Below are 18,052 nucleotides of genomic sequence, written 5' to 3'. Positions count from 1 at the left end.
TCGCTATTATGTCGCGGTAGTCAAACTTATTTAAGGTATATCTCACAACATTTAGAGTGCTTCATAGTATTCATACGGCTCTGGCTCGATGCGCAGCCCGGCCGGGTCGCCCCGCGCGCTCCCTAGGTGTAGCCCGGTGCAGGGCAAGCGCCTCGCAGTTGCTACTCTCGGCTTTGCTGGGGCTCGGCACGCCCGCTGTGGTTTACGTGACTCCACCACCACCAAAATCGAATTGCAACTACGAATGTGTCGATATCACAAGTAGATTAGTTGTAATCCGGTAGCCGTAAATTCTAAGACGGCGCGGTTGCAGCGCGCGGCGGGGTGGACTCTACAACCAGACAGCCGACAGACAAACAGACTATTTCCACTTCCGTTGTCAGAATCCTAGATTTTTAAGTAATTTGTTTTTAAATCTTAATTCCAACGATTCTAAGAAAGGGTATCTTATTGCTGCGTTAGTGAACTTTCGCGGGATTGTCGGCGATTTGTAGAAAACTTAACGTATAAGTTATAACTTACCAACACACACTAGCTACCTCACAAATATGGCAGTAATTCGGTCGCCCCGCGCCCGTGCGCCCTGGAGGGCAGGCCCTTGGCCCTTGGCACTTTAAGTCCTTTAGAAGTGGTGTTAGACCCTCTGATTTCATGAAGGTATTTGAGAGTTATGGGATCCTAAGAGAGTTATGGCTCGCTAAGCATATTTACTGTAAATAGCGAAGTTATCTTCTAAAAGAAAGATGGTCGCCTTATGTACAAATACTATACGACTTCTTTAACTAGTTCAAATAAAATTCCATACTAGTACGTGATCGTTGAAGCTCGACAAATGAATTGCCCATTCATTTCCAGAGCTATATTTGTACTTTTTCTTATTTTGAAATAAACTTAGCGTGCATGTTGACTGAATTACTGTGGCCAACAGGAGTAAGAAGTTATTATTAAATGATGTAACAGTTTACTCACGCGTCTTTATCGGGGTAGCCCGACTAGTTTCGGACCCAACCGGAGTCCTTAATCTACTCGAGTTGAGCAGTTCGACTCGCGACCCCGCCGGTCAGCCTACCCCGATAAATACGCGTGAATAAACCGTTACATCATTTAATAATGAATCAGTCTCACGATAGTTATTATAAGAAGTTATTTCTTTCTATTTTATTTTTTAAAACGTTTCATACACTTTATGCCTCAAAAATATTTGTATCGCAAGGTGTTTGAGTCAGACTCGACTTTTGACGACCTCCGTGGTCGAGTGGCGTACGCACCGGTTACAAGGTGTCGCTAGCTCTGAGGTCCCGGGTTCGACCCCGGTCGGGTCAATATAAAAAATCACATTTCTGCATTGTCTCGGGTCTGGGTGTATGTGGTACCTTTGTTATATCTGAATTCCATAACACAAGTGCTTTAGCAACTTACTTTGGGTTCAGAACAATTTATGTGATGTTGTTCGCATTTATAATTGCAAGGTTTCATAATGTTAATGTTTAAGACTCAGTGCAAGCATTCCTAGATCACACAAATACAGTTTGTCCTGCGTGGGGATGAAACCTGCGACACCTTGTTCACAGTGGGTTTGGCGTGTAGGGTATTTTTATACATACATATAAAATAGGTACTTTTTACGTCTAATTACATCAGACCGGGTTTGTATGCGAATAAATTAAGATTCCTCTTACTCAAAGCTCACTCATTTAAAGACAAAAGGTGCAAACATATTTTGGGGCTCCGTATTAGATTAAACGATTCTTTATAAAATGTTGACTCGATGCCGATTGAGCTTGGATTCTACATTGCTAATGCTTCTGAGTACGTGTTCCTAAGGGCGGAGATTAACTTGTATCATTTTGGTGTACATAATGTAGCATTATATTCGAAGCGATCTTGTTTCAATACGGCGATTTTCGACTGACTTGTAACGTGTGTCTGTAATGTATCATTTAAACCCATAATTTCAGGCGTAAAGGTTGTGTGTACTTCATTAATTTTAGTAATCTACTGTTATTTGAAAAAGAAAAATGTCTATTTATAAAATGGTTCTGTCGTGGTCCCATTGCATTTTCAATTAGTGATAATCATAAGTTATTTAGAAATGAGGTGGATTGACTTCACTGATTTGTAAAGTAACACTCAAAGGGAATAAGGGTTCGCGAGAAAACCGACAGCTGAGTTGAGCACGCGAATGATACATTACAAATAAAACCAGTCTTTGAATTGCGCTACACAAGCTCGATACATTACCAGTCAATCTCCAGCTAGTTCTGTCACTTCAGGCGAGGAAAAAGTAGCGCGGACAGATCCCTAGTTATATCATTAGTGGACGGCGCAGCGTCCTCAGAAGGCGCTGGGCTATGCTGAAACATGATAGGTAATACGCGTAGGTGTACAAATATTAATGCTTGCGTCACCTGTTTAAATATAAAGAAAAAAGTAAACATTATATCCGAGTCATGATTTTTTGTATTCGGCCTGGATTGTTTTTAGAAGTTAACAGACAAGATCTGACAGAAATGTGAATGACTAATGTAGTAATGTGTCGGAGCCGCGAGTGGGGCCCGTATCAGCTGAGCGGCGGCGCGCGGGGAGGGCGCGGGGCGTCGCGGTCGCGCCCGCGCGCCGGGCCCCGCGCACCGCTACTCGCCACTCGGCTGATCTTGGCGTGCAGTTGAATTGGACGGTCCAAACTACACAGTCGAAGCTCGCGAGTCGCGTGGCTTCTGGCGCAACCGTGTGTTACCGCTCGTTACGCTGTTCTAAACTAAACGCATACGCATGTCAGTATGTTTTGCTGAATCGAATGGTGAAGTGTTAAAGTGTTCGTCAAGCACAAGTAGTTTGTGGTCTGGTGGTCTTAGTCATTGTAAGACTGTAAGGTGGTTCCGCCAACCGGCTGAGCTTCTCGGAGGGCAGTGACCGCAGACGCGATCTCGGTACGAACTTGAGATGATTGCTTGCGAGTGGCGAGCGACACACTCGCGCGTAACGACTTGGCGCTTTTGTTTCAAACTCATATGAACCCTGAATAACGGTGACCGAATCGATTTTACATAGGTGTACTTAGTTACCAAATGCACAATACCTTCTATGGTGTACACGGTATGGTGCTCGTAAATATAGAGCTCTAAATGTTTTCTATTTCTGTATCCGCGTTGCCAAAGCCATCATTCTGTATAGGATTAAGTAATAATGGCCTCGTGATCACATCCGTGACGTGTGTTTAGTTTTAATCAAACAGTGGCTCACGGCTCACGCTACATGCACGCTCATACGTAAGTGTTACTGTGCTATGCTTTCCGTGTTTACACTATTAGTGTCCGTCCCTACCTGATGTACATCTTGAGCTCAGCTTATATTCACAGATCAAGTGATCAATATTTTTGTAACGCTAGGTATCGTCTGCATGTAAGTTTCCCGATCTTTAGATAGTAGGTAGGTATAAGTGGCTCTTCAAGTCAAAGTCAAAAACCCTTATCGAATTAGTCCAAACGGAAAATTCGATACCTATTGGAATTGTGAAGAACGGGTCAGACATTATAGTGCTAGGTTTTCGGAGACTAAAATATCTATAATACGTAGGTATTTCAGCCTCAGTACCTATAAAAGCTCAGTATAAACTTCACAAAGTACACTATGCTTTTACTTTTTATGCAATAGTTCGAAGTCATTATAATACTTTTAGTAAATAGGTGTTTTAGGTACCTACTTACCTATACTACAAATAAATTTATACCTTACGAATAAATATCGAGCAAAACTTACTGAGTACTATTGGTGGTTGGTACACCTACATTAAAATGGCAACAAGCACCGGTAAACCAATTAAATGTATACTTATAATAATCTAATTAGGTGGGAGTCCAGTGTGTGAGCAGTCCGGCGTCGGTAGTCGGTCAGTACTCAGTAGACACAGAGATTTGTCAGTGAGCCACAATTAGGTATGTAGCTGTGTATGGGAAGAATATACAGAATCGTAAAAGTACTTAGTCTCAGGATTAGTTTATCCTTGTAATCAAGGATTCGGTTTTCTGGTGAAAACATTTTCGATCAATTCAATACATCGAATTTGTGATTTGTGAGCCAGAACATTTAGATTTAGATATCAAAACAGACTTAGTTTACAATAAACGTTGTAGCGAGACGGTAGTATATCCTGTAACCTTCTCCATATGTGGGCTTTCTGCCGATTAAATATAGTCAAATCGGACCAGGGCCCCGATTCCGCATTTCCAATGGCCGAAGAATTAATGAAAATTCTATAAAATTTGAAACTATTCCTATTCTCTTAAGCATTTAGCCAAAACAATTCCGCCCCGTATTGAATTTTCAAATATAATGTTGGAAAAATGCTTATAGATATACTTAGATAGAGAATAGAGCCAATTTCTTGACTTTGACTTTCATCCAATTTCCAGTCATTCATTGGTCATTGTAAATAGCAGAATCGGGGCCATGGCCCCTCTGAATTCATTTCTCAATGCTGCTCTGCTCCTATTGATTAAAGTGCGACGATAGTATAGGCTTAATAAATAAACTATCTGAAATTTTAAATATCAAATCTGTTGAAGATAAGCACCTGCAGCGTTATAATATTCATTATGAGTATTTGTACCAGAAGGCCAGCGGGGACTCAGTGACACCATTTTTACCTTCTGGTACGGAACAATAGTAACAGGCCCCTGCTTCACTTGGGCCGCACAACACCATTCTGTAGTGGCGCTGCCGCCGCGACTAGCGCTAGCCAACAGCTGTGATATCTTAAATTGATTACGATAACGGTGTTTGGCTTATCAATGCTAACACAATTATCATAAGTAAACATACATATATTGTCCTGACGTATACACAGGTTTAATATATCGACAAGTATCCAGTCACGGATCCAGTCCTTAAAGAACTTATGGGAAATAGGCCAAACAAAAAATTGGAACGTTAGGAATTTCAAGCTAGCTTTCATAAAAATAAGTTTAGATTTCAAAATAATATCTGTGATCTGAATGATCTTTTTACCGGGGTGTTTCAATTCACGGGTTAACTGTATGTGAAGAGGCCCGGACCTTTTAGGCGTGCACGGTGACACAGGTCCGACGTGCAGAGGCCTTGTTGAGAACCTTAATGTAAAATTTGATGGGGCGATCTATTAGGGATCGTGTGCCCTTAGTAGCTTAGTGTGCCCAATGTTTTTCTCTACCTCAGGATTTAAAAAGATTCTCTCGATGCAAATAAGCCTTCTCGTGGAATCGATCATCCGATATATTGAGGATTGTTCATAAGTAGCTATGTGTACCTAATATCCATCAACTGCAATGAATAAGAGATAAAACAACGTAATCAATGATAACTTGGACCTATCAATTGACTCCATGATTGTGCGATATGATTCATATGATTAGTATCAATACTTTGGCTTAGGTGCCTCTTGCGATTAATGAAAATCATTAGCTTCACCACATTGTGTAGTGGTGCAAACATTTTATTTATCGCTTTTACACCTATAGACGACATTAGATAAGAACCAAAAGTACTTTACCAATGCGGAGAAGGCAGCTAAAGATTTCCCTAAGTGGTAACTTTACCTAGAGGTGCGCGCGCTCTGCAGCCGCGCGCCGGCCCAGCCCGGCCCTCAGTCGTACTTTGTGTAGATGCCTCGTTTGTGCTGAGGACTCGGCAAAATATGAATTTGCTTATTTTCTGTTGGTGTAAATTTCAATTCAACGACTGACTCGTTGTTGTGTGGTCGTAAGCCCATCTGTCCTCCACGTCTCGGGCTTGCATTAGTAACAATAACAATAACAATAGCGGTAACAATAGTAATAGTAATAATAACGTTTATTTATCTCCACAAATTACATAAAGTTTTTAACATCATGTCGGCAAGCAATTGACAAAAGAACGCAATTTATGGGAGATCTGGAGTCTAAACTAAGCCTAGGCCTGTACTATAGAACTCCAGGCCCCCCTTAACATTAAATAGTGTAATTAATTAATTGATTTAGCAGTAATACAAATTGTCTTCTTTATTATCTACTGAATAATTTCAATCTCTGTGATCGAAATTCTAGATCTAAGAGTGTTTGTCGCCTCCCTTAGCTCGGTCACAGACGTCTGCACCCAGTGGGTGGCGTGCGCCCTCGCTCCGCGCCCCGCGCCGTCTGCCAGCTCCTCCAAGCCGCTAGGGACGCTCAAAAGCTGTTTTGTTATTCAAAACCTCTTTCAAACGGTCGTTGGCGTGACAAGTAAGCGGTGCCACCGTCTTTGTTTCCTCACAATATGAAAGTCTGCACATTAGTGAGAAAACGTCGCCTCAGTGAATTGCTTCAACTAGTTCAGGGGAACTAGTTGCCACTGCGGGACTACACTGAATTTTGAATACCTACTCAACAACACGATGTCATGAGTTACTGGTATGAGTTGGAAGTATAGACAGTGAAAAAACACCTTGGTCTGTGGTTAATTTCCGTAAATATTAGTCTAATATGAACCCACAGTTTGTACCTGTTTTAAAAATATAATTTTACCTATGAACAGCTGTACGTCGGTGATCAGTAGTCAGAGTTGAGACGAAGTAAGTGTAGTGGATATTGTTTTATCAACATCGGCGTTCATCACGGGCAATCACGGCCGCCTCGTTTGTTGACACGCGCGCTATTGGAGCGACCGCAGCAAGCGCCTTGGTGCGAGCAGCTCGCGGCGCGCCCTGCCTCACAAGACCTGCCGCATTTAGTTTTCTGTGTTGGCTGTGAGGGCTTAGCAGCATTTTGCCCACGAAGACTGTCAATTAGTTCTCACTAACTAATCTTGACATAGGTACCCTTGTTACCCGTGTTGGTTTTTAAGATTTAGAGGGTCTGTGAATGCTAAGATACCTATCGGTTTTCGCGTCGGGTGCAATTTGGTTAGGTACTTAATTGGCACATGTCATCAATAAATAAATTATTGGCCTGCAATACGATTAAAAAATCAAATGATTGGTAATCGTATTAGTTGTTTAGAGTTCCATAACTCGAAAGGAAGAAATAGAACCCTTATAGGAATACGTGTGCGAGTGCCGTCTGGTGGACAACAAGGTGTTTTGACGTGCGCGCTTGTCGTTGCAGAACCGCGGCAGCGCGAGCTCGGCGCCGTGCGGCATGGAGTGCGGCGTGGCGGCCGGCGGCTACCCCGCGCCCCCCGCGCACCCCGCGCTCTCGCCCACCGAGCGCTCGCCCGCCAAGTCCGGCCTGCACGTCAACTTCAGCGACAAGGGAGAGGTATGAAACTATGAACCCCTCTAGCCTGCTTCCTCAATACTGTGTAGGCATATTTATCATCGACATTATAGTACTTACATTTAATGTTATTTCCATATTGTACCTTGTTTCGTAGTAAGTAGTTCTTTCAAAAATAATTTTAATCAGGAGGAGGTTATAATAACGTTTCCCTTAGTACTGGGTAGGAAAACACAGACTACGTACATGCTGATATTTTTATGTTCACCCTTTCTCCGCCTATTTACATGTTATGTTTTAAGCTGGCTTAGTAGGTAATACCTGCCAGTTCCATGATAATATTGAGGTTAACCCTTACATTTGATAGTTCAATTCGTTTCGTAATACTTTCTTAGGCTGGTCACTTTTACGTACTTTGCCAATCTGGGGAATAATTCCTAGTGAGCTGAATTTTTGTATACACTTTATTATGAAAAGTTGTGAAAAATCGACATTGATATCGTGCCGGCTAAAAAAATTACATACGTCAAAAAGGTCACGAAAATCAGTTTTCTGCAAATATTAGGTATTAATGCAATAAAATATAATAAAATAAATTATTGGGAAGTCGTAGTTCCAATAATTTATTTTGTGGCGTATAATGTAATTTATATAATGGCGACCGAATGTTGCAAGTTGAAGCCGCCGGCGGCTTTCAACATTCGGTCGCCATTGAAACAAACGGATAGACCGCCTGAACGTTCCTGAACGTTTTGTTTTAACGCATGTGCAGTAAAAGTACTTCAGAGCCGTTTATAATCACTAGAAATTGCACAAAATAAATTATTGGGAACTACGACTTCCCAATAATTTATTTTATTATATTTTATTGCATTAATACCTAATATTTGCAGAAAATGATTTTCGTGACCTTTTGAATTATGTAATTTTTTTAGCCGGCACGATATCAATGTCGATTTTTCACAACTTCATAATAAAGGTGTATACAAAAATTCAGCTCACCAGATTTAAAGAATAAAAATTAATAGATTTATAGCATCTAAAAGCCCACGTTTTTAAATGTCACTCAATTCAAATTTGATCAAAATCGGTCCAGCCGTTTTTATAGTTGTAAATTGCGTTGTCATCGAGTTTGAAGCTACTCTGAAAGCCATCCTGCTAGCTTATCAGGGAAGAACCTCAAAATTGAGTTGCAAAAATTCAACCGGAAGGACACAAAAAAGAAAAGTGGGTTTATAAAACTTGGGAAAAGGATATATACGTGCTTTTACCATGTTACTTTAGAATTTATTTAGTTAATGCTACTGAATAATGTTTTCAGCGAATACGCGATGTGACCTTATAAGTTGATAACAGTTTGCGTAAATATATTAATATGATTTGTCAGGTAAAGGAGCGCCGCGAGAAGTTCCTCACGGCCAAATATGGCAGTCACCAGATGGCGCTGATACGGAAGAGGCTCGCCGTGGAGATGTGGCTCTACGACGAGCTGCAGAAGTTATATGAGACGCCGGTAAGCTATTTAATACTTTGCATCTTCTTAAAGTCATAGTGCACCAACTAGCCTGTATGCTAAAAGCGATGGACTGACTCAGGCTTATCAGCTTCACATTTTTTGGTAAGATGACCATCAATGATAGTTCCGGGGCACAGCTCTACATACTTTTTACCGATACAACCAAAGTTTAGTCAGTATCTAAATAGAATGTAAATTGCCTGAAGATGAAAAATGAAATATATGATTTGAGTAAGGTCTTCGTTTGTTTGCAGAAGGAGGGCGGCGGCACGGGCGCGGGCGGCGGCCCGGGGGGCGCGGCGAACAGCTCGCAGGAGGTGGAGGTGGACATCGACGAGCTGCTAGACATGGACAGCGACGAGCTGCGGCGCCGGCACCTCACGGTACGTGCGACCGGACGCTCCTCTGCGACTTACACGACTACTGCAAACTGCTCTCATTTGTGATTACCCTTTTGTTTTATTACTCTTACAGGTTTTACTAGCTGATGCCAAAAAACCACAGAAAGATATACATGTAAGTAAACTTGTGTGATGCTAACAACGAAACGGGCGTTGGGCGGGACCTCGCGAGCTTATCGCTGCATGTTTTTTGGTTCGTTGTTTTTGTCAACACATTAAGTATGTATAAAAAGACCTTAACGAACCCTAACAATTTTGTTTATATTATTTTCATAAACGGAATATTATAAATGTCGCCCAGAACAATTCAATCAACTTTCGCTCAGTAGTTTTTATTGGAAGTCGGTTGCTTTTGTTCTTATAAAAATATATTTAAATTCTGCAATATAACACCATGATTATTAACCGCAAAAGTTATTTCTCAGAATAACCTACTTTAACAGTTTAGTAAACACACAATTGACACCAATAAAGTTATTAGCTTAAAAATTACCCATCACTCTGGTAATTTTAGTGCGAAAATGCTGTCACGGAAAACATACAATCGGGATGAAAACTATTCTATGTGTTAATCCAGGTTATAAACTATCTACCTACGTACCAAATTTCGTTTAAATCCGTTCAGTGGTTTTTGCGTGAAGAGTAACAAACGTCCACCCTATAACATAAGTAGTACCCACATAATATAAGTAGGTAGGCTTAAAAAAAAAAACTAAAAAAACAAGACAGATTTCTGGATTCAAGTTGAGGAGCTGCACATCTGAGGTCGCGTCGGCCGCGGCGGCCTTCAGTTCACCTGTTGCCTGCAACCCTCACACCTGCGCTCACTAGGACACGCTCTAAGGTTAGGACTGCCAAAATTGACTGAAACTGAAATCGGCATTGCGATTAATTTCTATCACAAAATTTTAAGGGTTCCATACCCAAAGTCTGCAACCGGAACCCAATTACTGGGATATCGTTGACTGTCCGCTGGTCCTCATGCATCTTCATAGTTAAACTTTAGAAATTTTCTCAGATGATGTATTTCTGTTGCCGCTATAAGAACAAATAAATACGGATCTCTCGGTATCGCGAATCCGAATCACACTCGACCGGTTATTGTAGCACAGCAGATTTACTTTAACAACATTACTTTTTAGTTCATATTGAAAATATCACTTAGGATGAATTTAAAGTTCTTTAACATTGTTTTTTACAAAATTATACTCAATTCTCAATTATTTATTGCGTTCCATAATGTACATCAAGGTCTTAAAATCTAATAATACAGAACCATTATGGACCTGTCGGGCCACAGCAAAATCTTAGGAGAGAGGATCTATAGTGAATATCAAGTGCAATATTATTATGATACTTCGACGATCTAAAATTTAATATAATTTCCTTTAATTCATCGGCAATTGTAACATGCAGAATCGGCGCCCTGAAACCTTTCGGTTAATTGATTCCTGTCGATCCATAAGTATGTGGAAACAGTAGAAACATATTGTATGTAACGCGTCTTGTGTAACAAATGTGTTACTTTGTCTGTTTATTTTATCCTCTTGCGGGAATGACGGGTTCGTGTACCCTGATCGATCTTGTCTATTTTTATCAAAAGTAAATCCAACAAGTGTTACTTAGCAATGCATTGTTAATGAGAACTCTATCTTTTCAGAAATTCATCAACGACTTGTTAGAAAAAGCAAAAACTCTTTAGGCTACGGAACCAAATCTCATGAATCGAAGGTGAGGAGCGGCCGCCTGCGAGCTGCACTCCCTCTAGCTATAGTATCTGTAATCATGTCCTTAGCTCGTAGTGTGTGTGTTGTGTGTATGTGTGCGAGCGTGCAAGCGTGCGAGACGTCACGCTGTGCGAGTGTGCGAGAGAGCGCGAGGGAGGCGCGCCGGGCGACAGCGCTGCTGTGCTGCCATACATATCACGGTCACTCACGTGAAGCCCCACACGAAACCAGCATCTGGATTCAGATCTCAAAGGCCCTAGTGCCCTACGTCATCGCGTCACCGAAACTCCTAACAAAGCTGGAAAGGTACCATCTACAAAATTTTATATTTGAAATTAAAATCGGTTAGATCATACTCGATATTATATGCTTTCATCAAATTTTATATAACAGACACGATTTACGTCACATGCTGTGCATGTGGCTGTGTGTGTCGCATGCGACATAAACTAGTAGCTACTGAGAGTACTGGCTTGGTGTTTTAAACTTGTGTAGAAGGGCCGTTAGAGAAGTCACCCACCCTCATCGTTATTAATAAAACGGCAACTTTAAACAGTCTGAATGTGGAAATGTCGCAGGTAGTTAATAATTAGGCAAAACGTACAAAATAAGTAAGGCTTCCTTCGTGCGTGTTGTCACCAACTCGCGATGCCTCACGGTGGGTGCCCATTACCTGCCAGATTCTATAATGCTCGTAGGAACGTCATTTTACATCGTTACACATCATTCTGCTGCAGGTAATATTGTAAGGATATTACTTTTAGATGTTATTGTAAAGTTGTTACATATGATTATAAATATTTGTGTTGTCTGTGGTTAAGTGAGGAGCGACGCGCCAGATTTGGAATGGCGGCAATTGAAAATAGAAGCTTGAACTATGCAAACGTCTATTATTTATCAGTGGCGACGAGGATAACGGAACGATATTCGGTGCAGAATAAAGTCTTAAATTATTGTGGTATAGTGCTTTGGGGGTGATTAAAAATGTCTGTTGGGAAAGTTCGAGATTTTGACATAAAAAATGGGAATTGGTCGGCGTACGTCGATCGTCTCGAAATGTATTTTGTTGCTAACAAAATAGCGGAAGATTTGAAGTTACCAACATTAATAGCTCTTATCGGCGAACCGGCTTATGAGTTACTGTCTACTTTGGCGAGCCCGAGAAAACCATCAACCCTGAAATATAAAGAAGCGGTGGAATTACTGCAAGCACATCTACAGCGAAACCATCAATTCTCGCGGAGAGGTATAGGTTCCGACAAAGACGCCAATCAGCGGGAGAAACGATAGCTGATTACGTGGCAGATTTGAAAAAGATGTCACGTTATTGTGAATTCAAGATCAATTTAGAAGAAAATTTGAGGGATCAGTTTGTGTGCGGGTTACGTAGCGAATATATACGTCAGAGGTTATTCGCGGAAGATAACATAGATTATCAAAAAGCGCTAGTATTAGCCAATACTCTGGAGGCAGCTGAGCGGGACGCCGGGGCCGTAGAGGGAACGCAGGAACAAACTACCAGCCGGGAACTAAGCGAGAGAATACACAAGTTGGAACTCAATAAATGTTCAGCCTGCGGGGTCAACGGTCATGGGGCACATAACTGTAGGTACAAGGAGTTCGAATGTAGTTATTGTGGACAACCTGGCCATTTACGAAGAGTTTGTAGAAAAAAAGAATTTGATCGTCGCATAAAATCTACGATTTCAAACCGCGGGAATAATGGCGCGCGAGGAAGGTCACGTAGAGGACGCGTGATCGGGTCGAGCGCCTACGGAGCGGGTGTATGGCGGAGCGGCAACATGGCGCGCGGGGGGCGCAGCAACGCTCGCACCGCACGCAGCAACGACGTTACCGACGCGGCGTACTGGCTGAGCGAGCCAGCGATGGATGACAACTCCGGCTCGGAGCAAGACGTTGAGGGTACAAACGAGGAACCGATGTATCAAATGTCACTAACCAACTATAAACCGGTGTGTATAAAGCTTCTAATTAATAATAAAACCTTATCGATGGAGATTGATACAGGCTCTGCGTTATCCTGTATAAGCAAGTCTACGTATAAGGAGCATTTTAAAGAATTACCTTTGAAACCATGTAAAATGAAAGTAAAATTTTATGATGGCTCTGTCATTCAACCAATAGGGTATTTAGAGACTGATGTGCAATATATGAAAAATATGAAGAAACTAGATCTCTATGTGATCGATAAGGGTACTACTAATTTACTAGGTAGACAATGGTTATCGGAATTGAATATTGAGATACCAAAATTTACTAGATGTAACCACATTAAATTATGTAAAAATAAAATGTTTAACGATATCATTTCCAGACATGACAACCTATTCGATGGCACGTTGGGCAAATATACCGGTGAAGAAGTCAAGTTATGCGTGCGGGATGGGACCGAGCCAGTATTTTGTCGAGCGCGCCCCGTGCCTTATGCATTGCTGGCGCGGGTCAATGCTGAGTTAGACGCGATGCTGCGCGCCGGCGTCATCGAGCCCGTTGAACGGTCCGACTGGGCCACACCGCTAGTTATAGCGAGGAAGGGAGACGGTGGAATACGCTTATGCGCGGATTATAAGGTGACACTTAACAAGGCTTTACTGGTTGACAGGTACCCGGTCCCGAAGGTAGAGGACTTATTTAGTAATTTGAGTGGCAATCATTATTTACTAAGCTAGATTTGTCACAGGCTTACAATCAATTAATTTTGGATGAAACTTCTCGGAACTACACAGTAATTAATACACACAGAGGACTTTTTAAATACAATCGCCTCGTTTATGGTCTCTCTTCCAGTCCGGGCATTTTTCAAAAGTTCATGATGAATCTCTTTAAAAACGTGCAGGACGTAGTCATATTCTATGATGATATTTTAATAAAGAATAAGTCATTAGAATCTCATTTAGAAAGAGTTGAACAGGTTTTTAGTATTTTAGAGAGGAATGGGTTGAAAATAAAAAAAGAAAAGTGTGAGTTTATGGTAGGCCAAGTAAAATATTTAGGATTCATAATTGATAAACATGGCGTACGGGTAGATGCAAATAAAATAAAACCGATCCTATCTATGCCCGACCCAACTAACGTCTCAGAGTTGAAGTCTTTTCTCGGTATGGTTAATTTCTATGGAAAATTCATTAAGAATTTGAGTACTCATATTACACCCACTTTACGAATTACTTAAGAAAGGTAAACATTGGCAATGGACTAAAACACATAGATATGTGTTCAATAAAATTAAACAACTTCTATGTAGTACTGAAGTATTGACACACTTTGACATATCGCTGGAGAGCATAGTAACATGCGACGCGAGCGCACGCGGGCTGGGGGCCGTGCTGCACAGCGCGCGTCTGACGGCAGCGAGCGGGTTGTGGCGTACGCATCGCGGGCGCTCACTGCCGCGGAGTTACACTACAGCCAGATACATAAAGAAGCCTTGGCTATAATTTTCGCGGTAGACAAGTTTCATCAGTATCTTTATGGCAGAAAGTTTACACTACGTACAGATCATAAACCGCTGGTCACAATTTTTGGGCCCCATGCAGGAATACCGAACACGGCGGCGAGTCGTTTACAGCGGTGGGCCATTAAACTATCAGCTTACGATTTTAATATAGAGTACATTCGATCAGATAAAAACACGGCAGATATTTTGTCTAGGTTAATTAGCACTCATAAAGAAGGGGTTATTAGTGAAGAATTAGACACACCTGAACAAACGTATTTACACTTTGCCGCGGAAGCATTGTTATTAGATTATCAAACGTTAAAAAAAGAAACCGTTTCGGATAGTGTATTGAGCAGAGTAGCCAGATATATAAACGATGGCTGGCCGGTCGAGGTCGAAATGAAAGAATTAAAACCATATTTTAACCGTAGAAAGGAATTATATATTGAGCTAGGGTGTGTAATGTGGGGACATAGGCTAGTAATTCCTAGTACGTGTAGGAATAAAGTGATCGCTGAGCTTCATGAGAGTCACATGGGCATAGTCAAAACTAAATCGTTAGCGCGAAGTTACGTATGGTGGCCGGGAATAGACGAGGCACTAGAGACAGCATGTTGCAGCTGCACCGTGTGCGCTGAAGTGGCGGACGCACCACCTGCGCATGCGCCCCGCGCCTGGCCGTGGCCAGATCGACCGTGGACCAGGATACACGTAGACTTCTTAGGACCGGTAGCCGGTCTTACTTATCTAGTGGTAGTCGATGCACATTCAAAGTGGATTGAAGCTATTAGAATGCTGAGCACCACATCGCAAGCGGTAATAAAAGAATTACGAGAGATGTGGGCGAGATTTGGGTTACCTAAACAATTGGTTAGTGATAATGGCCCTCCGTTTTTCAGTGGAGAATTTCAGCAATTCTTAAATAATAATGGTATAGAACATATATTTTCGGCACCTTATCACCCAGCTTCTAATGGGGCAGCGGAAAACGCTGTTAAAATTTGTAAAAAGAGCATTAAAAAGGCGATTAAATCGAAATCCGACGTACACTCCACATTGTGTCGTTTTCTGCTGGCGTACAGAAACACACCACACTATACAACCGGGGAAAGCCCCGCCAAGATGTTATTAGGGCGCAACTTGCGCATGCGGTTAGATTGTTTGAAACCAGACCAGAAGGCACTTATTAGAGCTCGCCAAGAGACAGTAGAAGCTACATCGAGTGGCGTCACAAGACAGTTTAATCCGGGGGACCTTGTATGGTTCAGAGAATACCGTAGCTCAAACAAGTGGTCTGCAGGGACTGTTATAGAGAAAACAGGTAGTACAGATTATAATGTTAAATCTATCCACGGCACTGAGGTGCATAGACACATTGACCAACTAAAACCAAGAGTGATAAATAGGACAGCTAGGCTAGTAGATGCAAACTTTAGGAACTTTCAACCAGTTCAGCCTGTTAAGAGCTCTCGCTCTTCTCTCGTGTTTCCTTCGGACAATAATCGAGCGCCGAACACAGAACCGGACCGGACAAACGGAACCAGCTTGACGAAAGCATTGGTCGAGGAAACATCCCGCACGCAAACAGACGGAAGTGATTTGGTTACAAGTGAACCCTTGTCAACGTCAAGTGTACCTTTAAATATGCCCAAGGTGCAGGAGACGGGTAGTCCTAGGGTTCCTATTACTCGGGATATACGAACTAGTAATCGTACACGCAAACCGGTTAAGAGATATGGGTTTGATGATGATTGAAGTAAGAAAATATATTATAAGATTGTTAAGATTATTATTGATATGTTGTTTAATATAATTTAGTAAGTAAGTTTATCTGTAATAATTAAGGGTGGAGGTGTTACATATGATTATAAATATTTGTGTTGTCTGTGGTTAAGTGAGGAGCGACGCGCCAGATTTGGAATGGCGGCAATTGAAAATAGAAGCTTGAACTATGCAAACGTCTATTATTTATCATTTCCCAGTAATCTATAGTGTTTAGAAGTCCTATCTTCCGAGTGGCTCACTGTTTGCGTATCGACCTAAACTATCGAAAGTACGCGTTGTGATTTGTGATCGAGAACTGCTTACTAGAGCAAGACAAATAAATACTGAGTACATATATTGATGAATTATCTAAGGATAGCTGTTGGCTCAATGCCCGATGATTATTTGATGAGAGCAAATATTTCACAACGCGTCTAAGAAGCAAACGTATTAGATAGCAACTAGATACGCTTGCGAAAATTGGAAAATGGCTTTTTATGTTAGATTTATGTTTTCTTTTCTGCAAAATAAATACATGATATATTGCAGATAGGTAACAATTGACTTTGGGGGTTGATACAAATTTATAAGTCACCCAAAAAAAATGTGACCGCAACTGTGCAGCTTGACTTCGATTTTAGTTTTAAATATAGCTAAAAAGAAATATATCTGTGAATATTTAAGCTACCTAGCTATTACTTTTCATGAGAAACAGCAGACAATTAGGGTTCCGTTTTCACCTTAAAAAGGTTGGCTTATAATTTTTCTCATCAAATATTACCTTTATTTTATTTGAATAAAAATATCCACAAAAATCAAATACGATTGTAAAAGCAGCAATCATTAAGGCATGTTGATATTTTGTGACGAACGAAACGAATACGTCTGAACAACTTGATATCATTCACATTTACGAATATAAGTATGTTTATCTCGCTAACGAGACATCAAACGAAGGGAATTTCTACCATTTGGATATATTTAAGTGTCTGTAAATGAAATATTTATTTTGTCAACATTAAATAGTTTAATTTGGTTTGTAAATACATTTCAGATGAACGCTTTAAAAATGTTTTTATTTTTTTATTGAGATTTTCGTGTTTTTTTTTTGTTATGGAGCAATTTTAGGTTGTGCCTTTAATATAAACAGCATGTTAGTAAGTGTAAAGCTTGTTTTCTTAGATTTAAATTTACGATAAGATAACAGTCCTCAATTTATGCTGGTCTAATTTGAAATAGCCTGTGACGTTTTTTTTACAGATTTCTGGAAGGCATACTTTCGATCACAGGCTACATATACGTGTGAACTACATAACAAAAAAAAATTAAATTGAATACCTGCAGTTTAATATAAGCGAGATATATCAAACGAATATAGAAGTGTTTACTAAACCCACATAGTCCCTTTCATTACACGCAAGTACTTTGCAAACACTTAATTCATAATATAAGAGCCACGTGCATTCCAACGTGGTTCACCAACGTGATTACAAACACATACATACTATACCTATAACAACACTCATACACACACATTCACATCTCTCGCAAATATTACAGGAAAGCAGGAATAGTGGAGCCACTACTGTCATTTGTTTTTAAATAAGTAAGATCGCAGTTGTGTATGTGTGCGTGATTTAAATGTAGAATATAGGTAATAGAGTACCGAGATTCAGTGCATTCAATATAACGTGCTCAATTGCGGACACTCACACATATGTATATCTGCACTACACACATATGAAGGCACGCAATCAACGCGTGGGGTATTAGTTGTCCTGCCTCTAACTGTGGAATAGTACTCAGTAAAGTACGGATGTTATGACGAAATTGAAGGAAGTTTTTTTTTACCGTCTGTTATAAGAGCTATAGAATTCGAACTTTGGAATATTAGATACTAACTGATTCATCTAAGGAAAAAAATATTCCGTTATTTATCATTTCTGGTGTTTTTTTTCTTGTTCATTAATCAACTAATA

The 18,052-nt window shown here is 40.8% G+C and overlaps 3 protein-coding genes across 3 annotated transcripts; all 3 read left to right on the top strand.

The window, feature by feature from the left end:
- The first annotated feature begins 2,637 nt into the window (after window positions 1–2,637).
- Window positions 2,638–11,209, top strand: LOC113506837 (protein phosphatase 1 regulatory subunit 14B-like). Its single transcript, XM_026889678.1, has 6 exons — window positions 2,638–2,930; window positions 7,095–7,247; window positions 8,593–8,718; window positions 8,976–9,104; window positions 9,196–9,237; window positions 10,783–11,209. Exons 2-6 carry the CDS (start codon window positions 7,128–7,130, stop codon window positions 10,822–10,824), a joined length of 459 nt encoding a protein of 152 aa, XP_026745479.1. The 5' UTR covers window positions 2,638–2,930; window positions 7,095–7,127; the 3' UTR covers window positions 10,825–11,209.
- A 466-nt stretch (window positions 11,210–11,675) lies between these two features.
- On the top strand, window positions 11,676–13,991 carry LOC113506838. Its single transcript, XM_026889679.1, has 2 exons — window positions 11,676–12,822; window positions 13,185–13,991. The coding sequence occupies exons 1-2, from the start codon at window positions 12,166–12,168 to the stop codon at window positions 13,188–13,190; spliced, it is 663 nt and encodes a 220-aa protein (XP_026745480.1). The 5' UTR covers window positions 11,676–12,165; the 3' UTR covers window positions 13,191–13,991.
- On the top strand, window positions 13,333–16,064 carry LOC113506839 (uncharacterized protein K02A2.6-like). The gene is made up of 2 exons (XM_026889680.1): window positions 13,333–13,472; window positions 15,209–16,064. Exons 1-2 carry the CDS (start codon window positions 13,333–13,335, stop codon window positions 16,062–16,064), a joined length of 996 nt encoding a protein of 331 aa, XP_026745481.1.
- Window positions 16,065–18,052: the final 1,988 nt, after the last annotated feature.

This window comes from Trichoplusia ni (genome assembly GCF_003590095.1).
Source record: "Trichoplusia ni isolate ovarian cell line Hi5 chromosome 27 unlocalized genomic scaffold, tn1 tig00003190_group26, whole genome shotgun sequence".
NCBI lineage: Eukaryota > Metazoa > Arthropoda > Insecta > Lepidoptera > Noctuidae > Trichoplusia > Trichoplusia ni.
This window is presented reverse-complemented; position numbering and strand designations above follow the sequence as displayed.